The sequence below is a fragment of the Pseudopodoces humilis genome, chromosome 5 (assembly GCF_049639895.1).
Source record: "Pseudopodoces humilis isolate 2021_Gansu_Grassland_sample_001 chromosome 5, ASM4963989v1, whole genome shotgun sequence".
Taxonomy (NCBI): domain Eukaryota; kingdom Metazoa; phylum Chordata; class Aves; order Passeriformes; family Paridae; genus Pseudopodoces; species Pseudopodoces humilis.
This window is the reverse complement of record NC_142204.1, coordinates 72,963,652-72,989,085: the sequence shown is the minus strand read 5'-3', so window position 1 is coordinate 72,989,085 and position 25,434 is coordinate 72,963,652. Positions and strand designations below refer to the sequence as shown.

Genomic DNA, 25,434 nt, shown 5'->3' with positions numbered 1-25,434 from the left:
ACACCTCCACAGCCCCTCCCGCGCCGCTCTGCGCGCCCGCTCCCGTCTCGATGGTGCGGGCGGCGCTCTCGGGTCCTCCCATCCGCCAGGGGGCGCTGCGCGGGGTACTCCCATCCGCCAGGGGGCGCTGTGCGGCTCGGGGTCCTCCCATCCGCCAGGGGGCGCTGCGCGGCTCGGGGTCCTCCCATCCGCCAGGGGGCGCTGCGCAGCGCGGGACGCGGGACGGGGCGGGCGGCGCCGCCATGGACGCGCTGAGCCGGGCCGGGCCTCGGCCCCGCCGCGCCGCCGCCTCCCCCCTGCCCTGGGGCCGCTTCGCCGCCTGGATCGACTGCGTGTGTGTGGTGACCTTCGATCTGGAGCTCGGCCAGGCCATGGAGGTGCGCCACAAACCCCCGGGACAGCGGGACACAGCGCCTCAGGCAGCGCGGGAACAGCGGGGCGGGAACGGGCTCTGAGGGAGCCGCGATGTCTCTCCATCGAGACATTCCCTCCAACTGAGGGAATGGGGAATGGAGACAGAAAACCGGGAATGCGAGGGGACAGGGAATGGGAATCAGGAATCCGGGATGGAGACAGGGAACTGGGAATGAGAGGGACAGGGATCGGGAATCCGGGATGGAGACAGGGAACCGGGAATGAGAGGGACAGGGATCGGGAATCCGGGATGGAGACAGGGAACCGGGAATGGGATGGGACAGGGAGGCAGGAGAAGGGAATGGGGATCGGGAATGGAGACAGGGAACTGGGAATGAGAGGGACAGGGATCGGGAATCCGGGATGGAGACAGGGAACCGGGAATGAGCCGGGACAGGGAGGCAGGAGAAGGGGATGGGGATCGGGAATGGGGATCAGGGATGGAGACAGGGAACAGGGAATGAGAGGGGAGAGGGAATTGGGATCGGGAATCCGGGATGGAGACCGGGAATGAGAGAGGACAAGGAATGGGGATCGGGGAACAGGGAATGGAGACAGGGAACCGGGAATGGGATGGGACAGGGAGGCAGGGAATGGGGGTGTGGAGGGATCAGGGATGGGGAGAGAGGGAATCAGGGATAACAGACTGAAAAGGGAATTAAGGATGGGGACAGAAGGGACTGGGAATGGAGAGTGTGAAAAGTGGGATTGGGAATGGAGAGTGAAAGGTGGGATTGGGAATGGAGTGTGAAAGGTGGGATTGGGAATGGAGAGTGTGAAAGGTGGGATTGGGAATGGAGAGTGAAAGGATGGAATGGTGTGAAAGGTGGGATTGGGAATGGAGAGTGTGAATGGTTGGATTGGTAATGGAGCGTTAAAGCTGGGATTGGGACTGGAGCGTGTCAAACGTCGGTATGGGAATGGAGAGTGAAAGGTGGGATTGGGAATGGAGAGTGAAAGGTGGGATTGGGAATGGAGAGTGAAAGGTGGGATTGGGAATGGAGAGTGTGAAAGGTGGGATTGGGAATGGAGAGTGAAAGGTGGGATTGGGAATGGAGTGTGTGAAAAATGGGATTGGGAATGGAGAGTGAAAGGTGGGATTGGGAATGGAGAGTGAAAGGTGGGATTGGGAATGGAGAGTGAAAGGTGGGATTGGGAATGGAGAGTGAAAGGTGGGATTGGGAATGGAGAGTGAAAGGTGGGATTGGGAATGGAGAGTGAAAGGTGGGATCACGGCTGGGGGTGTGGAAAGGGGGATCAGGGTTGGAGTGGGGGCAGGGAACAGGGAGGGGAGGGGGGTCCGAGCAGAGATTTGGGGTGAGGGGGATCTCTGTGGGGTGCACAGGGCAGGGAGGGGCCAGAGCAGCATCCAAGAGACCTTTATGGATCCTCTTCATGGAATAAAACCTTCCCAGAGTGATGCATCCCAGGGATCCAGGAGAGCTGGGAATGTTCCCCTGGAGAGGAGAAGGGTCCAGGGAGAGCTTCCAGAACATTCCAGGGCCTGAAGGGGCTCCAGGAGAGCTGGGAATGTTCCCCTGGAGAGGAGAAGGGTCCAGGGAGAGCTTCCAGAACGTTCCAGAGCCTGAAGGGGCTCCAGGAGAGCTGGGAATGTTCCCCTGGAGAGGAGAAGGGTCCAGGGAGAGCTCAGAGCCCCTGCAGGGCCTGAAGGGGCTCCAGGAGAGCTGCAGAGGGACTGGGACAGGGCTGCAGGGCCAGGAGCCAGGGAATGGCTCCCAGTGCCAGAGGACAGGGCTGGATGTTGGGAATTGGGAATTGGGAATTGCTGGCTGGGCTGGAATTGCCAGAGCAGCTGTGGCTGCCCCTGGATCCCTGGCAGTGGCCAAGGCCAGGCTGGAGCCTGGGGCTGGGAGCAGCCTGGGCCAGTGGGAGGTGTCCCTGCCATGGCAGGGGGGCACTGGGGGGGCTCGGGGGTCCCTTCCCTCCCAAACCATCCCAGGATTCCAAAGACAGCAATTCCCAGCAGCCAAGGCAGGGAGGTGTCCGTGCAGGATTCCCAGGGAAGTTCCCTGGCTGGGTTGGAGCAGAGCTGAGCCCCTTGTGGGGCTGGAATTGGGGGTGGAATTGGGATGGGAAGGGCTGGGCAGTTGTTCCCAGTCCCCTGGAATATCCCAGTGCTGGTCCTGAAGGAGAATTTAAGGGATTTGAGCTCCTCAGGGGCTTCTCTGAGGAGAGGCAGCAGGGAATTGTGGATTTCTCCGAGCCTGAGGCAGCTCCTCAAATTCCTTCCTATTTCTTGTGTGATTGTGGGAGCCACTCCTTCCTTCTCCCTTTTTTTGGGAGATTTCTCTGGTTCCCAGAGGATTGAGCCTTCCCAGCCTAAATCCTGCAGCTTCCAAAGGGAGTGGGAAGCAGGAGGAACCAACTCCACCTCGTTGCTGCTCCCTTGCCTTGAGTACTTGATTGTTTCTTCCCCCAGAGCATGAAAATGAATAAAAAAATCTCCTCCAGACCCGAGTTTCACCTGTTTGATCCTTTTTCCTGCAAAACCAGGCCTGAGATGCCCCAAGAAAGGGAGGAATACTGGGATAACAATTAGCATGGCAAATTCAGTGCTTTGTTTTGGTGTGTGGAGCTGGGTTCTCACCTGGCTGGGATTGAGAGGAGGGACCTTTGTGGATGAGGGATGCAGGAATGTTGTTTGTTCATCCCTGGAAAGGAATTTTCCTCCTTTTTTCTCCCTTTTCTCCCTTTGCCTGCCTGAGTTTCAGTGGGAAAACATTCCTTACGTGGCAAAAATGGCTTAGGAAAACAGGGAACACCTCGGTGGGGATGACACAGCCCCAGTTCCTGTGGAAAAACATTGTGGATCTGTTCCAGAGGGAGGGGGAAGGAGCAGGGATGAGGTGTGGGAAGAGGAGAAGCTGGGGGGGCCTGGGGGGGCTCTGGGGATACAAACCTGGAGGGTCCCTGAAATTCAGCTCTGAGACATTCAGAAATTCAAAAGACTCTGAGGAAGATCCCAGAGATCCCAGAATTCTGCTCCCACAAACAGTGGAGAAGCTGGTGGAAAGCAGAGCCCCAAATCAAGGCTGGAATTAAATGGAATTCCTGTTTCTGCCCACCCCAGATTGTCAAATAAACACCTCAGGGTGTGATTGAAGCCCTTTTGGTCTGAACCCAGGGATTTCTTCACGCCCCAAGTTCTTTTTTGGCTTTGGAAAAGTTGTAGTGACTCGGATTCCTTTTGGCTTGGATTTGAGGTTTTGAACTTTGGGATATTTGGTGATTTCAAGAGTTGAAGTGAAGGGGAAGCAGAGATGTGGAATCCCAGGGGGATTGAGGTTGGAGAAGACCCCTGAGATCATCAGTTCCAACCCTGGAGGTTAAATCCTGATTTTCCAGCCGTTCTCCTGCAGAAAGCCCCCAGAATCCAGCAGGAGAAGCAGCAGCCTGCTGTGAGCTGGGCAGTGAGTGTTGGGGAAAGCCCAGCTCCTGGAATTCCCAGGCTCCCGATGGATCAGGGTCAGCTGTGCCGGCCTGGCCACGATTCCCTGGGAATTAATCCAGGAATTCCCTGGATTCACCAGTGCCAGCCCCGGGAACGTGTCCGGGTCCTGATGCAGCACCAGGGGAGCAGGGAAGGGATCCCCTGGGACAATCCCAATCCCTCCCCCTGGGACAATCCCAATCCCTCCCCCTGGGACAATCCCAATCCTTTCCCTGGGACAATCCCAATCCTTTCCCTGGGACAATCCCAATCCTTTCCCTTGGGACAATCCCAATCCCTTCCCCTGGGACAATCCCAATCCCTTCCCCTGGGACAATCCCAATCCCTTCCCTGGGACAATCCCAATCCCTTTCCCTGCAGCATCCCAATCCTTTCCCCTGGGACAATCCCAATCCCTTCCCTGGGACAATCCCAATCCTTTCCCCTGGGACAATCCCAATCCCTTCCCCTGGACAATCCCAATCCTTTCCCTGGGACAATCCCAATCCTTTCCCTGGGACAATCCCAATCCCTTTCCCTGGGACAATCCCAATCCCTTCCCTGGGACAATCCCAATCCTTTCCCTGGGACAATCCCAATCCTTTCCCCTGGGACAATCCCAATCCCTTTCCCTGCAGCATCCCAATCCCTTCCCTGGGATAATCCCAATCCTTTCCCTGGGACAATCCCAATCCCTTTCCCTGGGACAATCCCAATCCCTTCCCCTGGGACAATCCCAATCCCTTCCCTGGGATAATCCCAATCCTTTCCCTGGGACAATCCAAATCCCTTTCCCTGGGACAATCCCAATCCCTTCCCTGGGACAATCCCAATCCCTTCCCCTGGGACAATCCCAATCCTTTCCCTGGGACAATCCCAATCCCTTCCCCTGGGACAATCCCAATCCCTTCCCCTGGGACAATCCCAATCCTTTCCCCTGGGACAATCCCAATCCCTTTCCCTGCAGCATCCCAATCCCTTCCCTGGGATAATCCCAATCCTTTCCCTGGGACAATCCAAATCCCTTTCCCTGGGACAATCCCAATCCCTTCCCTGGGACAATCCCAATCCCTTCCCCTGGGACAATCCCAATCCCTTCCCTGGGACAATCCCAATCCCTTCCCTGGGACAATCCCAATCCTTTCCGTGGGACAATCCCAATCCTTTCCCTGGGACAATCCCAATCCCTTCCCCTGGGACAATCCCAATCCTTTCCCTTGGGACAATCCCAATCCCTTTCCCTGGGACAATCCCAATCCCTTCCCTTGGGACAATCCCAATCCTTTCCCCTGGGACAATCCCAATCCCTTCCCCTGGGACAATCCCAATCCCTTCCCCTGGGACAATCCCAATCCCTCCCCCTGGGACAATCCCAATCCTTTCCCTGGGACAATCCCAATCCTTTCCCCTGGGACAATCCCAATCCCTTTCCCCTGGGACAATCCCAATCCCTTCCCTGGGACAATCCCAATCCCTTCCCTGGGACAATCCCAATCCCTTCCCCTGGGACAATCCCAATCCTTTCCCTGGGACAATCCCAATCCCTTCCCTTGGGACAATCCCAATCCTTTCCCCTGGGACAATCCCAATCCTTTCCCTGGGACAATCCCAATCCTTTCCCCTGGGACAATCCCAATCCCTTTCCCCTGGGACAATCCCAATCCCTTCCCTGGGACAATCCCAATCCCTTTCCCCTGGGACAATCCCAATCCCTTCCCTGGGACAATCCCAATCCCTTTCCCTGGGACAATCCCAATCCCTTTCCCTGGGACAATCCCAATCCCTTCCCTCCCCGTGCTGCTCCGGCCCCGGAGCTGCTCCAGGATCGTTTTTTGACTCGGGATTTCCGTGGCTCTTGCTCAGCTCTCGGCGCCGCTCATCGGGAATTTGGCTGGAGCGCCCTGCCAAGGGATCCTCGGGAATTGGCAGGGCTGGATGCACTTCCAGCCCCTGGCTCGGGGCCACCAGGGCTGTTTGTAGCCCAGAGAGGGGCCAGGCACTGCCTGGAGCTCCTGGCTGGAGCAGCAGAGCTGCTGGGGCTGAGATCGGAGCTGCGGCTCCTGCCCCTCCCTCCCTGCTCCGCTGCAATTCCTGCACTTCCCAGGCAGCAGAGCAACTGTGGGACCCTCGTCCTTGGGACCCTGTGCCCAGGTGAGACCCCACCTGCAGAGCTGCCCCAGCCCTGGGGACACCTGGAGCTGCTGGGGAGAGCCCAGAGGAGACCCCGGAGCTGCTCCAGGCCTGGAGCCCCTCAGTTCCCAGGGATCCAGCCTGGGAGAGCTGGGAATGTTCCCCTGGAGAGGAGAAGGGTCCAGGGAGAGCTTCCAGAACGTTCCAGGGCCTGAAGGGGCTCCAGGAGAGCTGGGAATGTTCCCCTGGAGAGGAGAAGGGTCCAGGGAGAGCTTCCAGAACGTTCCAGGGCCTGAAGGGGCTCCAGGAGAGCTGGGAATGTTCCCCTGGAGAGGAGAAGGGTCCAGGGAGAGCTCAGAGCCCCTGCAGGGCCTGAAGGGGCTCCAGGAGAGCTGCAGAGGGACTGGGACAGGGCTGCAGGGCCAGGAGCCAGGGAATGGCTCCCAGTGCCAGAGGACAGGGCTGGATGTTGGGAATTGGGAATTGGGAATTGCTGGCTGGGCTGGAATTGCCAGAGCAGCTGTGGCTGCCCCTGGATCCCTGGCAGTGGCCAAGGCCAGGCTGGAGCCTGGGGCTGGGAGCAGCCTGGGCCAGTGGGAGGTGTCCCTGCCATGGCAGGGGGGCACTGGGGGGGCTCGGGGGTCCCTTCCATCCCAAACCATCCCGGGATTCCCTGAAGCTGTGGCTGCTGTGGTCTCCATGGATTGTGAGAGCCACAGTCAGGCTGGAGAAGCCCCCCAAGGTCAGCAGGTGCAGCAGTGATGGAATTCCTCTCTGTCCCAGCCTGTTGAGCCCTCTCGGGGTCCTCATCCCCCACACCCACCCCTCCTTTTCCAGCTCCCTTTCCACCCTCTCCTCCCGTGTGCCCTGTCCTGCTCCTGACAGATGTTCGCACATCTGGAGCGCTCCCAGAGGATTTGGGGCTGCTCATTCAGCCCCATCCATTTCATCTCAAGATGAAAATCAAACCAGGAGCGTTTGTGCCTGTCCCCAGACGCAGCTGCAGGCGGGTCCAGCGCACTTTGAACCTGCCCAGGAGCCAGGGAGAGGCACGGGGGGCTGACAGGTGACTCTGTGGCCCACCTGGCTCAGGGATGAGGTTTCTCCTCACTCCGGTTTCGAGCCAGCAGATGTTTGTGGGCTTCACTGATTTTCTTCAAGAATCCAAGTCTATAGAGCGAGTAAAGAAATCAGGGGGGGACTCTCTCTCTGGTTTGCATTCCAGTTTATTTCTGTGAAGGGGAATCCAAAGAATGAGAGACAAAGGATTTGGGGTCTGGGGGTCTCTTTTAACAGGGTTTCTCGGAGGGAGGGAACATCAGAGAGAGAAACAATTATTTTTCTCAGTTAGTACATCTTACAAACTTTCTCCAAATCAAGGTTACACACGCCAAGATAAGAAATAACAGACACCAACTTCTCCAAATGCCCACAGAGGTGTGGGAGTATTCTCCAGAGAGGGGGGCTTGGTTTCCTGGCAGCACAGGGGGGAAAGAAAGGGAAGGGAAGGGAAACAAATCCTCTCAGCTTCCACAGCTCAGAGTCATTCTGGGACAGGGAAAAACAGAGTTACAAACTCCCGGGTTGGAAAGAAGGGTCTCTCTTCTCCCAACCCCGCGTTTCCCTGGGCTAAAGAAACCTCAAGCAGCTGGAAATGCCAGCGGGGTCCTCTCTTTACTCCATCCGTGGGGCTGAGGAGAGAAACTTCAGAACCTGGCACCAGGTAAAGAGTTAGGGGAAAGAGAAGCTGCGGGGGAAATCACAACTAAAAGAGGGGAAAAGATACATTTCAAGCTGTCAGCTACAACAGACAGGCTCTGCTCTCTCCACAGCTGGTGTATCCCCACGACTTCAGGCTCACCGAGAAGGAGGTAAAGACCTTCATCCCCTCCCGTCCCTCCTCCCCAGCCGCTCTCCCGGCTCTCACTGCCCGCTGCCTTCCTTGCAGAAAACGAGCATCTGCTACCTGTCCTTCCCTGACTCCTACTCAGGTGGGTGACACCGGGGTGGCCCTGGGGGGACAACGGGCCCTGGGGTGCTGCAGGGCTGGGGGGGCTGCAGGGAGCACCTGGGGCTGAGCCAGAGCTTCCCTGTGCTCCAAGGAAATTCCCAGAGCTGAGCCAGAGCTCCAAGGAAATTCCCAGAGCTTCCCTGTGCTCCAAGGAAATTCCAGAGCTGAGCCAGAGCTTCCCTGTGCTCCAAGGAAATTCCAGAGCTTCCCTGTGCTCCAAGGAAATTCCAGAGCTGAGCCAGAGCTCCAAGGAAATTCCCAGAGCCTCCCTGTGCTCCAAGGAAATTCCAGAGCTGAGCCAGAGCTCCAAGGAAATTCCAGAGCTGAGCCAGAGCTCCAAGGAAATTCCCAGAGCTTCCCTGTGCTCCAAGGAAATTCCAGAGCTGAGCCAGAGCTCCAAGGAAATTCCCAGAGCTTCCCTGTGCTCCAAGGAAATTCCCAGAGCTTCCCTGTGCTCCAAGGAAATTCCAGAGCTGAGCCAGAGCTCCAAGGAAATTCCCAGAGCTGAGCCAGAGCTCCAAGGAAATTCCAGAGCTGAGCCAGAGCTTCCCTGTGCTCCAAGGAAATTCCCAGAGCTGAGCCAGAGCTTCCCTGTGCTCCAAGGAAATTCCCAGAGCTTCCCTGTGCTCCAAGGAAATTCCCAGAGCTTCCCTGTGCTCCAAGGAAATTCCCAGAGCTTCCCTGTGCTCCAAGGAAATTCCCAGAGCTTCCCTGTGCTCCAAGGAAATTCCCAGAGCTGAGCCAGAGCTTCCCTGTGCTCCAAGGAAATTCCAGAGCTGAGCCAGAGCTCCAAGGAAATTCCCAGAGCTTCCCTGTGCTCCAAGGAAATTCCCAGAGCTTCCCTGTGCTCCAAGGAAATTCCCAGAGCTTCCCTGTGCTCCAAGGAAATTCCCAGAGCTTCCCTGTGCTCCAAGGAAATTCCCAGAGCTTCCCTGTGCTCCAAGGAAATTCCCAGAGCTTCCCTGTGCTCCAAGGAAATTCCCAGAGCTTCCCTGTGCTCCAAGGAAATTCCCAGAGCTTCCCTGTGCTCCAAGGAAATTCCCGGAGCAGGAGGGTGATTTCCTGGGATGGGGCTGTCACATCCCTGGGGTTGGGGCAGGAGCTGGGGAGAGGCACTTCCAGCAGAAATGTCCCCAGACCTGTGTTCATACATCACAAACCAGAAATAAATCTGCTCATCCAGCCAGGCCCCGCGGCTTTGAGGGTTGGGTTCTGCACTTCCATGGAATCCCGGGATGGTTTGGGATGGAAGGGACCCCCGAGCCCCCCCAGTGCCCCCCTGCCATGGCAGGGACACCTCCCACTGGCCCAGGCTGCTCCCAGCCCCAGGCTCCAGCCTGGCCTTGGCCACTGCCAGGGATCCAGGGGCAGCCACAGCTGCTCTGGCAATTCCAGCCCAGCCAGCAATTCCCAATTCCCAATTCCCAACATCCCACCCCCATCTCCCCTTTCCCAGGGAATTCCCTCCATTCCCTCTCTCCAGCCCTGCCCCGGCTCCGCTCCAGGAAGGAATTTTGGGATCCAGGGGTTTCCCTGGGAATCTCGGCACTGCAGGAAGGGTCTCCCTTCCCTTTTCCAGCCCCAGCTTCCAGAAAAATCCCTCGGGATGGATTCAGAGCCTCCCAAATCCCAGAATGGTTTGGGATGGGATCCAGGGACCTTCAATCCCACCCCATTCCAATCCCACCATCCCAGGCTGCTCCAAGCTTTCCTTGGCCATTCCCGGGGTCCAGGGGCAGCCCCAGCTGCTCTGGGCACCCTGTGCCACCCTGTGCCACCCTCCCAGGGAAAAGCTTTTTCCTGGAGTTCCCTTTTCCTTCCCGTTTCACTTCCATTTTCCCTTCCTTTTTCCTTTCTCTTTCCCCTCCCTTTGGGATTTCTCTGCTCTGGTTTCCCCGCTCTGTCCCTGTTTTGGCTGTTCCCGTAGCCCCATCCCGTCCTGCTGGAGCTGCTCCCAGCTCTGTGTCCCCGTCCCTGCTGTGTCTGTCCCAGGTGGCCTCGGGGACACCCAGTTCAGCTTCCGGCTGCGCCAGGCCGGGGGTTCCCGGAGCTCCCCGTTCCAGGATGACGGCAGGTACAACCGGGAGGCCCCGCTGACGCTGCAGGTGGGTCCTGGCCCTGCTCCCACCTGGGGGAATGAGCTGAGCATTCCCTGGATGTGCGCTCCCTGTGGAAAATCCTCCTTTGGCCGTGGGGACAGAGGGAAGGGAAGGATTCAGCGCTGGGATTTCCTTCTGTGCTCACCGGGGAGGGAACGGGATCAGGGAGCTGCTGGGAGAGGGAATGGGATCAGGGAATGGGATCAGGGAATGGGATCAGGGAATGGGATCAGGGAATGGGATCAGGGAATGGGATCAGGGAATGGGATCAGGGAATGGGATCAGGGAAAGGGATCAGGGAATGGGATCAGGGAATGGGATCAGGGAATGGGATCAGGGAATGGGATCAGGGAATGGGATCAGGGAACTGCTGGGAGAGGGAATGGGATCAGGGAATGGGATCAGGGAAAGGGATCAGGGAATGGGATCAGGGAATGGGATCAGGGAACGGGATCAGGGAACGGGATCAGGGAATGGGATCAGGGAATGGGATCAGGGAACTGCTGGGAGAGGGAATGGGATCAGGGAATGGGATCAGGGAATGGGATCAGGGAACTGCTGGGAGAGGGAATGGGATCAGGGAATGGGATCAGGGAATGGGATCAGGGAAAGGGATCAGGGAATGGGATCAGGGAATGGGATCAGGGAAAGGGATCAGGGAATGGGATCAGGGAATGGGATCAGGGAATGGGATCAGGGAATGGGATCAGGGAATGGGATCAGGGAATGGGATCAGGGAATTGGGATCAGGGAATGGGATCAGGGAACTGCTGGGAGAGGGAATGGGATCAGGGAATTGGGATCAGGGAATGGGATCAGGGAATGGGATCAGGGAATTGGGATCAGGGAATGGGATCAGGGAATGGGATCAGGGAATGGGATCAGGGAATGGGATCAGGGAATGGGATCAGGGAACTGCTGGGAGAGGGAATGGGATCAGGGAATTGGGATCAGGGAATGGGATCAGGGAATGGGATCAGGGAATTGGGATCAGGGAATGGGATCAGGGAACTGCTGGGAGAGGGAATGGGATCAGGGAATTGGGATCAGGGAATGGGATCAGGGAATGGGATCAGGGAATTGGGATCAGGGAATGGGATCAGGGAATGGGATCAGGGAATGGGATCAGGGAATGGGATCAGGGAATGGGATCAGGGAATGGGATCAGGGAATGGGATCAGGGAACTGCTGGGAGAGGGAATGGGATCAGGGAATGGGATCAGGGAACTGCTGGGAGAGGGAATGGGATCAGGGAATGGGATCAGGGAATGGGATCAGGGAAAGGGATCAGGGAATGGGATCAGGGAATGGGATCAGGGAATGGGATCAGGGAATGGGATCAGGGAATTGGGATCAGGGAATGGGATCAGGGAATGGGATCAGGGAATGGGATCAGGGAACTGCTGGGAGAGGGAATGGGATCAGGGAATTGGGATCAGGGAATGGGATCAGGGAATGGGATCAGGGAATTGGGATCAGGGAATGGGATCAGGGAATGGGATCAGGGAATGGGATCAGGGAACTGCTGGGAGAGGGAATGGGATCAGGGAATGGGATCAGGGAATGGGATCAGGGAACTGCTGGGAGAGGGAATGGGATCAGGGAATGGGATCAGGGAATGGGATCAGGGAATGGGATCAGGGAATGGGATCAGGGAATGGGATCAGGGAATGGGATCAGGGAACTGCTGGGAAAGGGAATGGGATCAGGGAATGGGATCAGGGAATGGGATCAGGGAATGGGATCAGGGAACTGCTGGGAGAGGAAATGGGATCAGGGAATGGGATCAGGGAATGGGATCAGGGAATGGGATCAGGGAACTGCTGGGAAAGGGAATGGGATCAGGGAATGGGATCAGGGAATGGGATCAGGGAATGGGATCAGGGAATGGGATCAGGGAATGGGATCAGGGAACTGCTGGGAGAGGAAATGGGATCAGGGGGATCAAAAACTGAACTGAATCGGGGGAGAGGGAACTGAGTTGAGTCAGGGGGACCCCCAGATATTTTGGGATGTGGAGTGGAATTATGGAGACCCCAGTTCCACTGGGAGGGAATTGAATTGGGGAGACCCCAGTTATTTTGGGAGAGGGAACTGAAGCAGGGACACCTCCCCCTGTCCCAGGCTCCAGCCTGGCCTTGGCCACTGCCAGGGATCCAGGGGCAGCCACAGCTGCTCTGGCAATTCCAGCCCAGCCAGCAATTCCCAATTCCCAATTCCCAACATCCAGCCCTGTCCTCTGGCACTGGGAGCCATTCCCTGGCTCCTGGCCCTGCAGCCCTGTCCCAGTCCCTCTGCAGCTCTCCTGGAGCCCCTTCAGGCCCTGCAGGGGCTCTGAGCTCTCCCTGGACCCTTCTCCTCTCCAGGGGAACATTCCCAGCTCTCCTGGAGCCCCTTCAGGCCCTGGAACGTTCTGGAAGCTCTCCCTGGACCCTTCTCCTCTCCAGGGGAACATTCCCAGCTCTCCTGGAGCCCCTTCAGGCCCTGGAACGTTCTGGAAGCTCTCCCTGGACCCTTCTCCTCTCCAGGGGAACATTCCCAGCTCTCCCAGGCTGGCTGCAGTTGTGTCTGTCCCTGTGTCCCCATGGGAAGCTCTCCTGGGGGATTGGGATGGATGCTGGGATGTGCCAGAGCAGGGGGTGCCGTAGGAAGGAATGGTGAGGCTGGGCTGTTCCTCACTGTCCCTCTGTCCTTCTCTGTCCCTCTGTCCCTGTCCCTGCAGCGAGAGGCCGCTCACTATTTTGGGTACGTGTACTTCCGGCAGGTCAAGGACAGCTCCATGAGGAGGGGCTACTTCCAGAAGGTCAGTGCTGAAATCCCAGAATCCCAAAATCCCTGGGGCTGGAAAAGCCCTCCCAGCCCATCCAGTGCCAGCTGTGCCCGATGCCCACCTTGTCCCCTGAGTGCCACCTCCAGGAATTCCCTGGGCACCTCCAGGGATGGGCACTGCAAACCTCCCTGGGCACTTCCAGGGCCTGACCCCCTTTCCATGGGGAAATTCCTGCTGCTGTCCACCCTGAGCCTGTCCTGGCCCACCCTGAGCCTGTCCTGGCCCATCCTGAGCCTGTCCTGGCCCAGCCTGAGCCTGTCCTGGCCCACCCTGAGCCTGTCCTGGCCCACCCTGAGCCTGTCCTGGCCTACCTGAGGCTGTCCTGGCCCATCCTGAGGCTGTCCTGGCCCACCCTGAGCCTGTCCTGGCCCATCCTGAGCCTGTCCTGGCCCAGCCTGAGCCTGTCCTGGCCCACCCTGAGCCTGTCCTGGCCCACCCTGAGCCTGTCCTGGCCCAGCCTGAGCCTGTCCTGGCCCACCCTGAGCCTGTCCTGGCCCACCCTGAGCCTGTCCTGGCCCATCCTGAGCCTGTCCTGGCCCACCCTGAGCCTGTCCTGGCCCATCCTGAGCCTGTCCTGGCCCACCCTGAGCCTGTCCTGGCCCATCCTGAGCCTGTCCTGGCCCAGCCTGAGCCTGTCCTGGCCCATCCTGAGCCTGTCCTGGCCCAGCCTGAGCCTGTCCTGGCCCACCCTGAGGCTGTCCTGGCCCACCTGAGGCTGTCCCCTCTCCTGTCCTGCTCCATGGGGACACCTCAGTCCCAGCACTGTCCTGATCTTTGTCCCCTCCAGCCCCAGGAGCTCCTGTGAGGCTCCTGCTGATGCACAAATCCCGTTCCCATCCCCTCCAAACCCGTCAGTTTTCCCCTGGAGCCCTGGGATTGCTCAGGGAAGGAATTGTCACGCTTGGATGAGGTTTGAATTCCGAGTTTGGGGTTGGACAGGAGGTGTGTAAATGACTCCTGCACTCCTAATTAAAGCACTCATTAATGGAATGGAGCAGAATGGTGTAACAGTGAAAGCCCAGTGGGGCTGGGCTGGGACAGCTGTAAAAAACAGGGATTTTATGTGGATTTATTCCACAAGGAAGCCCCAATTAGAACAAAAAAGGCTGGACATGATTCATTATTCCAAGTTCCTTTGTCCTTCCCCAGCATTCCCTGATTTTCCATTTCAGGAATTCTCCAATTCCCATTTCAGGGGTCTCTCCTTTGTGCTCCTCCACCTGAAATGATTTTCGGGAGCTTTGAACCCAGCAGATTTTTATTCCCTCTCCAGCTGCTCTTTTCCCAGGCCGTGCTCCCACACCTTTCCAATCCCAAATCCCGGCTGGGGAGCGGGTGGGCAGCAAGAATCCCAAAGAAATTCCGGCTTGGAAAAAGCTTGGGAGCTCTCCATGCTTTTGTGCCGGGGTTTTTCAGTCCAGCCCTCCGTGGGCAGCGCTGGGATTGGGGGAAAGGATCCTGATCCCAATGATCCCAGTGATCCCAATGATCCCAGTGATCCCAATGATCCCAGTGATCCCAAATGTGCCATTCCCAGTCCCTGCTGGGATCAGGGGAAGGATCCCAATGATCCCAATGATCCCAATGATCCCAAATGTGCCATTCCCAGTCCCTGCCGGGATCAGGGGAAGGATCCCAATGATCCCAATGATCCCAGTGATCCCAAATGTGCCATTCCCAGTCCCTGCTGGGATCAGGGGAAGGATCCCAATGATCCCTATGATCCCAATGATCCCAATGATCCCAAATGTGCCATTCCCAGTCCCTGCCGGGATCAGGGGAAGGATCCCAATGATCCCAATGATCCCAATGATCCCAATGATCCCAATGATCCCAAATGTGCCATTCCCAGTCCCTGCCGGGATCAGGGGAAGGATCCCAATGATCCCAATGATCCCAAATGTGCCATTCCCAGTCCCTGCCGGGATCAGGGGAAGGATCCCAATGATCCCAATGATCCCAATGATCCCAGTGATCCCAAATGTGCCATTCCCAGTCCCTGCCGGGATCAGGGGAAGGATCCCAATGATCCCAATGATCCCAATGATCCCAGTGATCCCAATGATCCCAATGATCCCAAATGTGCCATTCCCAGTCCCTGCTGGGATCAGGGGAAGGATCCTGATCCCAATGATCCCAATGATCCCAATGATCCCAGTGATCCAAATGATCCCAAATGGGCCATTCCCAGTCCCTGCTGGGATCAGGGGAAGGATCCCAATGATCCCAATGATCCCAAATGTGCCGTTCCCAGTCCCTGCTGGGATCAGGGGAAGGATCCTGATCCCAATGATCCCAGTGATCCCAAATGTGCCATTCCCAGTCCCTGCCGGGATCAGGGGAAGGATCCCAATGATCCCAATGATCCCAATGATCCCAAATGTGCCATTCCCAGTCCCTGGTGCTCATGTCCCGCTGGGATCAGGGGAAGGATCCCAATGATCCCAATGATCCCAATGATCCCAATGATCCCAAATGGGCCATTCCCAGTCCCTGCCGGGATCAGGGGAAGGATCCCAATGATCCCAATGATCCCAAATGTGCCATTCCCAGTCCCTGCCGGGATCAGGGGAAGGATCCCAATGATCCCAATGATCCCAATGATCCCAGTGATCCCAAATGTGCCATTCCCAGTCCCTGGTGCTCGTGTCCCGCTGGGATCAGGGGAAGGATCCTGATCCCAATGATCCCAATGATCCCAATGATCCCAAATGTGCCGTTCCCAGTCCCTGCTGGGATCAGGGGAAGGATCCCAATGATCCCAATGATCCCAATGATCCCAAATGTGCCATTCCCAGTCCCTGGTGCTCGTGTCCCGCCTTCCCTACGTGAAGCTGTTCCAGTGCCTGCTGCAGCTGATCGCTCCGGAGTACTTCGACAAGCTGGAGCCGTGCCTGGAGGCAGGTGAGGCGGGAAACCTTGGGATTCTGGAAAATTCCAGCAGGGAAACCAGGAGCAGCTTGGGATTCTGGAAAATTCCAGCAGGGAAATCAGGAACAGCTTGGGATTCTGGAAAATTCCAGCAGGGAAATCAGGAACAGCTTGGGATTCTGGAAAATTCCAGCAGGGGAAATCAGGAGCAGCTTGGGATTCTGGAAAATTCCAGCGGGGAATTACCAGGAAAAGGGAGAGCAGCTTGGGATTCTGGAAAATTCCAGCAGGGAATGACCAGGAGCAGCTTGGGATTCTGGAAAATTCCAGCAGGGAATGACCAGGAGCAGCTTGGGATTCTGGAAAATTCCAGCGGGGAATGACCAGGAGCAGCTTGGGATTCTGGAAAATTCCAGCAGGGAATGACCAGGAGCAGCTTGGGATTCTGGAAAATTCCAGCGGGGAATGACCAGGAACAGCTTGGGATTCTGGAAAATTCCAGCGGGGAATGACCAGGAGCAGCTTGGGATTCTGGAAAATTCCAGCGGGGAATGACCAGGAGCAGCTTGGGATTCTGGAAAATTCCAGCAGGGGAAATCAGGAACAGCTTGGGATTCTGGAAAATTCCAGCAGGGAAATCAGGAGCAGCTTGGGATTCTGGAAAATTCCAGCAGGGAATGACCAGGAGCAGCTTGGGATTCTGGAAAATTCCAGCAGGGAATGACCAGGAACAGCTTGGGATTCTGGAAAATTCCAGCGGGGAATGACCAGGAGCAGCTTGGGATTCTGGAAAATTCCAGCAGGGAAATCAGGAGCAGCTTGGGATTCTGGAAAATTCCAGCGGGGAATGACCAGGAGCAGCTTGGGATTCTGGAAAATTCCAGCAGGGGAAATCAGGAGCAGCTTGGGATTCTGGAAAATTCCAGCAGGGAATGACCAGGAGCAGCTTGGGATTCTGGAAAATTCCAGCGGGGAAATCAGGAGCAGCTTGGGATTCTGGAAAATTCCAGCAGGGAAATCAGGAGCAGCTTGGGATTCTGGAAAATTCCAGCGGGGAATGACCAGGAAAAGGGAGAGCAGCTTGGGATTCTGGAAAATTCCAGCGGGGAATGACCAGGAGCAGCTTGGGATTCTGGAAAATTCCAGCGGGGAATGACCAGGAGCAGCTTGGGATTCTGGAAAATTCCAGCGGGGAATGACCAGGAGCAGCTTGGGATTCTGGAAAATTCCAGCGGGGAATGACCAGGAGCAGCTTGGGATTCTGGAAAATTCCAGCGGGGAATGACCAGGAACAGCTTGGGATTCTGGAAAATTCCAGCAGGGGAAATCAGGAACAGCTTGGGATTCTGGAAAATTCCAGCAGGGAATGACCAGGAGCAGCTTGGGATTCTGGAAAATTCCAGCAGGGAATGACCAGGAGCAGCTTGGGATTCTGGAAAATTCCAGCAGGGAATGACCAGGAACAGCTTGGGATTCTGGAAAATTCCAGCAGGGAATGACCAGGAGCAGCTTGGGATTCTGGAAAATTCCAGCAGGGAAACCAGGAGCAGCTTGGGATTCTGGAAAATTCCAGCAGGGAATGACCTTCCCTGGCTGGGCCAAGGGGAAAACCAGGGGTAAAGGAGGGGATGGCAGCTCCCAGTCTGGATGTGGGCTGTTCCCAGGGAATGGGGGTGTTCCCAGGGAATGTGAATTGTTCCCAGGGAATGTGAATTGTTCCCAAGGAATGTGAATTGTTCCCAGGGAATTGGGAGCATTCCCAAAGTCAGGAATCTGCTGCACCTCCCTCAGGCCTTTTTCACCTGGTTCATTCCATCCTGATTTATCCGCTCTGGGTTTGCCCCAAGCCAGGGTGGGTGTGTAACCTGGGAATAGGGAACAATTCCCATCGGGAATTCTGGGAATTCCGGGATCAGCTGGGTTTGCCCAGGGTGGGTGTGTAACCTGGGAATAGGGAACAATTCCCATCAGGAATTCCGGGAATTCCGGGATGAGCTGGGTTTGCCCAGGGTGGGTGTGTAACCTGGGAAAAGGGAACAATTCCCATCAGGAATTTCGGGATGAGCTGGGTTTGCCCAGGATGGGTGTGTAACCTGGGAATAGGGAACAATTCCCATCAGGAATTCCGGGATCAGCTGGGTGTGCCCAGGGTGGGTGTGTAACCTGGGAAAAGGGAACAATTCCCATCAGGAATTCCGGGAATTCCAGGATGAGCTGGGTTTGCCCCAAGCCAGGGTGGGTGTGTAACCTGGGAATAGGGAACAATTCCCATCAGGAATTCCAGGAATTCCGGGATCAGCTGGGTTTGCCCAGGATGGGTGTGTAACCTGGGAAAAGGGAACAATTCCCATCAGGAATTCCGGGATGAGCTGGGTTTGCCCAGGGGTGGGGAGTGTGTAACCTGGGAATAGGGAACAATTCCCATCAGGAATTCCGGGATGAGCTGGGTTTGCCCAGGGTGAGTGTGTAACCTGGGAATAGGGAACAATTCCCATCGGGAATTCCGGGATGAGCTGGGTTTGCCCAGGGGTGGGGAGTGTGTAACCTGGGAATAGGGAACAATTCCCATCGGGAATTCCGGGAATTCCGGGATGAGCTGGGTTTGCCCAGGGTGGGTGTGTAACCTGGGAAAAGGGAACAATTCCCATCAGGAATTCCGGGAATTCTGGGATGAGCTGGGTTTGCCCAGGATGGGTGTGTAACCTGGGAAAAGGGAACAATTCCCATCGGGAATTCCGGGATAAACTGGGTTTGCCCCAAGCCAGGGTGGGTGTGTAACCTGGGAATAGGGAACAATTCCCATCAGGAATTCCGGGAATTCCAGGATGAGCTGGGTTTGCCCAGGGTGGGTGTGTAACCTGGGAATAGGGAACAATTCCCATCAGGAATTCTGGGATGAGCTGGGTTTGCCCAGGATGGGTGTGTAACCTGGGAATAGGGAACAATTCCCATCGGGAATTCCGGGATGAGCTGGGTTTGCCCAGGATGGGTGTGTAACCTGGGAATAGGGAACAATTCCCATCGGGAATTCTGGGAATTCCGGGATGAGCTGGGTTTGCCCCAAGCCAGGGTGGGTGTGTAACCTGGGAAAAGGGAACAATTCCCATCAGGAATTCCAGGAATTCCAGGATGAGCTGGGTTTGCCCAGGATGGGTGTGTAACCTGGGAAAAGGGAACAATTCCCATCGGGAATTCTGGGAATTCTGGGATGAGCTGGGTTTGCCCAGGGTGGGTGTGTAACCTGGGAAAAGGGAACAATTCCCATCAGGAATTCCGGGATCAGCTGGGTTTGCCCAGGGTGGGTGTGTAACCTGGGAAAAGGGAACAATTCCCATCGGGAATTCCGGGAATTCCGGGATGAGCTGGGTTTGCCCCAAGCCAGGGTGGGTGTGTAACCTGGGAATAGGGAACAATTCCCATCAGGAATTCCGGGATGAGCTGGGTTTGCCCAGGGTGGGTGTGTAACCTGGGAAAAGGGAACAATTCCCATCAGGAATTCCGGGATGAGCTGGGTTTGCCCAGGGTGGGTGTGTAACCTGGGAAAAGGGAACAATTCCCCTTGGGAATTCCGGGATGAGCTGGGTTTGCCCCAAGCCAGGGGTGGGGAGTGTAACCTGGGAAAAGGGAACAATTCCCATCAGGAATTCCGGGATAAACTGGATTTTCCCCCAAACTCTTCCCTGTGTCCCTCAGTGTGCAACGAGATCGACCAGTGGCCGCCGCCGGTGCCCGGGCAGACGCTGAACCTGCCCGTGATGGGAGTGCTCATCCAGGTACCCTCAGGGGAGGGATTGCACCCTCCTGGAGGTGAAATCCCGGGAAAAGCCCCACATTCCCACAACTTTTCCCGTGGGAATCGGTGCTGGAGGAATCTGTCCCCCCTGTGCAGGTGAGGATCCCGTCGCGGGTGGACAAGGCCGGCTCCAGCCCGGTGAGGCAGTGCAACCAGGAGGTGAGAGGGGATCCTGAGGGAGGAGCTGATCCCTGGGGATCCTGGGGATGGATCCTGGGATCCTGGGGATCCTGGGAATTCTGGGGATGGATGCTGGGGATCCTGGGAATCTGGGGATCCTGGGAATCTGGGGATGCTGGGGATCTGGGGATCCTGGGAATCTGGGGATCCTGGGAATCCTGGGAATCCTGGGGATGGATGCTGGGGATCCTGGGAATCTGGGGATCTGGGGATCCTGGGAATCTGGGGATGCTGGGGATCTGGGGATCCTGGGAATCTGGGGATCCTGGGAATCCTGGGAATCCTGGGGATGGATCCTGGGAATCCTGGGATCCTGGGAATTGTGGGGATCCTGGGAATCCTGGGAATCCTGGGGATGGATCCTGGGAATCCTGGGATCCTGGGGATGCTGGGGATCCTGGGAATCCTGGGGATGAATCCTGGGATCCTGGGGATCCTGGGATCCTGGGGATCCTGGGAATCCTGGGAATCCTGGGGATTTTGGGGATCCTGGGAATCCTGGGAATCCTGGGGATGAATCCTAGGGATCCTGGGGGTCCTGGAAATCCTGGGATCCTGGGAATCCCAGGATCCTGTGGCCCGGGACCCGTGTGGTCCCAGCAGTGCAGCTCCAGGCTCAGCTGGATCACCCCCGGCTCTCTGCACCCAGTGCGGGTGTTTCACCCCCTGCCCTTCCTGGGAATTCCTGGGAATTCCTGGGAAGGTGCGGGAAGGGAAGTTCAGGGAAGTTCAGGGAAGTTCAGGGAAGGGAAGTTCAGGGAAGTTCAGGGAAGTTCAGGGAAGTTCAGGGAAGTTCAGGGAAGGGAAGTTCAGGGAAGTTCAGGGAAGTTCAGGGAAGTTCAGGGAAGGGAAGTTCAGGGAAGTTCAGGGAAGGGAAGTTCAGGGAAGTTCAGGGAAGGGAAGTTCAGGGAAGGGAAGTTCAGGGAAGGGAAGTTCAGGGAAGGGAAGTTCAGGGAAGTTCAGGGAAGTTCAGGGAAGGGAAGTTCAGGGAAGTTCAGGGAAGTTCAGGGAAGTTCAGGGAAGTTCAGGGAAGTTCAGGGAAGTTCAGGGAAGTTCAGGGAAGGGAAGGGAAGGGAAGGGAAGGGAAGGGAAGGGAAGGGAAGGGAAGGGAAGGGAAGGGAAGGGAAGGGAAGGGAAGGGAAGGGAAGGGAAGGGAAGGGAAGGGAAGGGAAGGGAAGGGAAGTTCAGGGAAGGGAAGTTCAGGGAAGGGAAGTTCAGGGAAGGGAAGGGAAGTTCAGGGAAGTTCAGGGAAGTTCAGGGAAGGGAAGTTCAGGGAAGTTCAGGGAAGTTCAGGGAAGTTCAGGGAAGGGAAGTTCAGGGAAGTTCAGGGAAGTTCAGGGAAGTTCAGGGAAGTTCAGGGAAGTTCAGGGAAGGGAAGGGAAGGGAAGGGAAGGGAAGGGAAGGGACGGGAAGGGGAGGGGAGGGGAGGGAAGGGAGGGGAAGGGAAGGGAAGGGAAGGGAAGGGAACCTTCCTTGGATTGTGGGCACAGGGATGGGTTTGGGATGGGTTTGGGGTGGGTTAAGGATGGGTTTAGGATGGATGGGTTTGGGATGGGTTTGGGATGGGTTTGGGATGGGTTTGGGATGGGTTTGGGATGGGTTTGGGATGGGTTTGGGATGGGGTTGGGATGGCTTTGGGATGGCTTTGGGATGGGGAGCTGCAGGGTGTGAGCCCCTTGTTCCCTGGGGGAGCTGGGCAGCGATTCCAGCTGGAGCTGCAGCCTCCTCCCAGCTGCTGACAGCTTTTCCTGTCTCCCTTCCTCCCCCAGAACCTGTTACCAGCGCCCCTGGTCCTCCCCAGCGTTCATGAGCTGGATCTGTTCAGGTGAGAGGCTCCTCTGCCCCTCTCCCCGCTGGGAGCACCCCCCAAAACTCGGGGTGCTGCAGAATCCAGCGCTGCTGCGTCCCTGGAGCTCCTCTGGGATTCTGGCTTTGAGCTGAGGGAGGGGCTGGGGAGCAGCTGCTGCCCAAAATCCCCCAGGGGAGCGTCCCAGGCACATCCAGCGCAGGATGTGCCGTTCCTGGCTCCATCCTGTGGTGTCCAGGGGTGTCCTGATCTCACTCTGAGAGCAACATCTGTCCCTGGGAGCCTCCTGGGGTGTAACAACATCTGTCCCCAACATCTGTCCCTGGGAGCCTCCTGGGGTGTAACAACATCTGTCCCCAACATCTGTCCCCATGAACCTCCTGGGGTGTAACAACATCTGTCCCCAACATCTGTCCCCATGAACCTCCTGGGGTGTAACAAGGCCAAGTCCAGGGTGCTGCACCCGGGTCAGGGCAGCCCTGGGATCGATCCAGGCTGGGCAGGAGCCTGGAGCAGCCCTGGGACAGGGATTTGGGGGTGCTGGGGGTGACCTGAGCCGGCCCAGAGCCCCCCAGGGCTGGGCTGATCCCGCAGGGGAGGGGGGACCCTGCCCCTGTGCCCAGGTGAGACCCCACCTGCAGAGCTGCCCCAGCCCTGGGGACACCTGGAGCTGCTGGGGAGAGCCCAGAGGAGGCCCCAGAGTGGCAGGGGGGGCACTGGAGGCGCTCTGAGCTCCCTTCCACCCAAACCATTCCACGAGTTCTGGTCACAGATTGCTTCACTTTGCTTGGAGCATTTATTTCCTTTAAACTTGTACAAAAGCAATGAGTGAAAGCCCAGGTGGAGACACCTGAATTCCCTGTGGAATGCTGAAAGTCCATCCCAGGTGGAGACACCTGAATTCCCTGTGGAATACTGAATTCCCATCCCAGGTGGAGACACCTGAATTCCCTGTGGAATGCTGAATTCCCATCCCAGGTGGAGACACCTGAATTCCCATCCCAGGTGGAGACACCTGAATTCCCATCCCAGGTGGAGACACCTGAATTCCCTGTGGAATGCTGAAAGTCCATCCCAGGTGGAGACACCTGAATTCCCATCCCAGGTGGAGACACCTGAATTCCCTGTGGAATGCTGAATTCCCATCCCAGGTGGAGACACCTGAATTCCCATCCCAGGTGGAGACACCTGAATTCCCTGTGGAATGCTGAAAGCCCACCCTAGATCCCAAATTCCCGGAGGGGAGCAGGGCTGGGGGAGCTCAGCTCCATCCTGAGCTCTGTCCCTCGGTGTATCCAGATGTTTCCAGCCCGTGCTGATCCACATCCAGATGCTGTGGGAGCTGATGCTGCTGGGGGAGCCCATGGTGGTGATGGCACCGTCCCCAAGCGTGTCCTCAGAGATGGTCCTGGCCCTCACCAGGTGACTCCTGCAGGGGCTGGGGGGTCTGGGGGGGCTGGGAACCCCAGCAGAAAACTCTGATTTCAGTTTGGTTTGCCCATGGAAGCTTTACAAATATTCCATGTTACCCCTGAAGATGAACAGATCCCACTGACACAGCTCGAGGTGTGGTGAAAAGAAGGGAAAGTTTATTTTTCCTCAGCAGCAAACTCTGATTTCAGTTTGGTTTGCCCATGGAAGCGTTACAAATATTCCATGTTACCCCTGAAGATGAACAGATCACAGAGAAAACTCTGATTTCAGTTTGGTTTGCCCATGGAAGCGTTACAAATATTCCATGTTACCTCTGAAGATAAATAGATCCCACAGCAAACTCTGATTTCGGTTTGGTTTGCCCATGGAAGCGTTACAAATATTCCATGTTACCTCTGAAGATAAATAGATCACACAGCAAACTCTGATTTCAGTTTGGTTTGGCCATATAAGCGTTACAAATATTCCATGTTACCTCTGAAGATAAATAGATCACAGAGAAAACTCTGATTTCAGTTTGGTTTGGCCATGGAAGCGTTACAAATATTCCATGTTACCTCTGAAGATAAATAGATCACAGAGAAAACTCTGATTTCAGTTTGGTTTGCCCATATAAGCGTTACAAATATTCCATGTTACCCCTGAAGGTAAATAGATCCCACAGCAAACTCTGATTTCAGTTTGGTTTGCCCATGGAAGCTTTACAAATATTCCATGTTACCCCTGAAGATGAACAGATCACAGAGAAAACTCTGATTTCAGTTTGGTTTGCCCATGGAAGCGTTACAAATATTCCATGTTACCCCTGAAGATAAATAGATCACAGAGAAAACTCTGATTTCAGTTTGGTTTGCCCATATAAGCGTTACAAATATTCCATGTTACCTCTGAAGATAAATAGATCACAGAGAAAACTCTGATTTCAGTTTGGTTTGCCCGTGGAAGCGTTACAAATATTCCATGTTACCTCTGAAGATGAACAGATCCCACAGCAAACTCTGATTTCAGTTTGGTTTGCCCATATAAGCGTTACAAATATTCCATGTTACCCCTGAAGATAAATAGATCCCACAGCAAACTCTGATTTCAGTTTGGTTTGCCCATGGAAGCTTTACAAATATTCCATGTTACCCCTGAAGATAAATAGATCGCAGAGAAAACTCTGATTTCAGTTTGGTTTGGCCATATAAGCGTTACAAATATTCCATGTTACCCCTGAGGGTAAATAGATCACAGAGAAAACTCTGATTTCAGTTTGGTTTGCCCATGGAAGCGTTACAAATATTCCATGTTACCCCTGAAGATGAACAGATCACAGAGAAAACTCTGATTTCAGTTTGGTTTGCCCATGGAAGCGTTACAAATATTCCATGTTACCCCTGAAGATGAACAGATCACAGAGAAAACTCTGATTTCAGTTTGGTTTGCCCATGGAAGCGTTACAAATATTCCATGTTACCCCTGAAGATGAACAGATCCCACAGACACAGCTCGAGGTGTGGTGAAAAGAAGGGAAAGTTTATTTTTCCCCTAGGATTTATAGTATATAATCCTATAATACCATTATAACAATATAATATATAATATAATAATTGATATAATATATAATATAATAATTGATATATAATATAAAATACAATACTCCATCTCACCCTTTTTGGCTTAACAAGAAGAAAAGAGACAAGAAAAATGAACAACGAAACCAGCAACTTTATAAACAATAATATAATACTATAATATACTATTATAATGATACTATATAATATATAATATATATAAAATAGTATATAATATTAGTATAGAATATTAGTATATAATATCTACTATATAATACTATAATACTATTATAACATATACTATGTATAAAATATATAATATATATAATAGTATATACTATTACATATAATATATACTATATATGTCATATATATAATAGTATATAATAGTATATAATAGTATATACTATTATATATAATTTATACTCTATATAAAATATTTAATGTATATAATAGTATATACTATTATATATAATATATACTTTATATATAATATATATATAATATATAATAGTATATAATAATATATACTATTATATACAATATATACTATATATAATATATATTAGTATATACAATTATCTATAATATATACTATATATAACATATATAATATATGTAATATTATATCATAATATATACTATTATATACAATGTATACTATATATAATATATATAATATATTAGTATATAATAGTATATACTATAATCTATAATATATACTATATATAATATATATAATAGATGTAATAGTATATAATAATATATACTATTATATACAATATATACTCTATGATATATATAATATATTAGTATATAATAGTACATGCTATGATATATAATGTATAATATATATAA

General features: G+C 54.4%; 1 protein-coding gene across 3 annotated transcripts in view; it reads left to right on the top strand.

Annotated features, from left to right (window-relative positions):
* Window positions 1-236: 236 nt before the first annotated feature.
* Window positions 237-25,434, top strand: part of DENND6B (DENN domain containing 6B) — a 42,907-nt gene continuing 17,709 nt past the window's right edge. For 2 of the 3 annotated variants that reach the window (XR_015772494.1, XM_088055197.1), the window contains exons 1-10: window positions 237-377; window positions 7,828-7,866; window positions 7,944-7,986; window positions 9,999-10,111; window positions 12,828-12,908; window positions 15,734-15,839; window positions 19,500-19,579; window positions 19,696-19,758; window positions 21,549-21,604; window positions 22,886-23,008. Coding sequence is in view for 2 of the 3 variants with exons in the window: in XM_088055197.1 (XP_087911323.1) it covers window positions 243-377; window positions 7,828-7,866; window positions 7,944-7,986; window positions 9,999-10,111; window positions 12,828-12,908; window positions 15,734-15,839; window positions 19,500-19,579; window positions 19,696-19,758; window positions 21,549-21,604; window positions 22,886-23,008 (839 nt within the window). In the remaining variant the exon portion in view is untranslated. Of the gene's footprint in view, window positions 378-7,520; window positions 7,719-7,827; window positions 7,867-7,943; window positions 7,987-9,998; window positions 10,112-12,827; window positions 12,909-15,733; window positions 15,840-19,499; window positions 19,580-19,695; window positions 19,759-21,548; window positions 21,605-22,885; window positions 23,009-25,434 lie in introns of those variants that run through there. The other variant, XM_088055198.1, reaches the window with a different exon arrangement.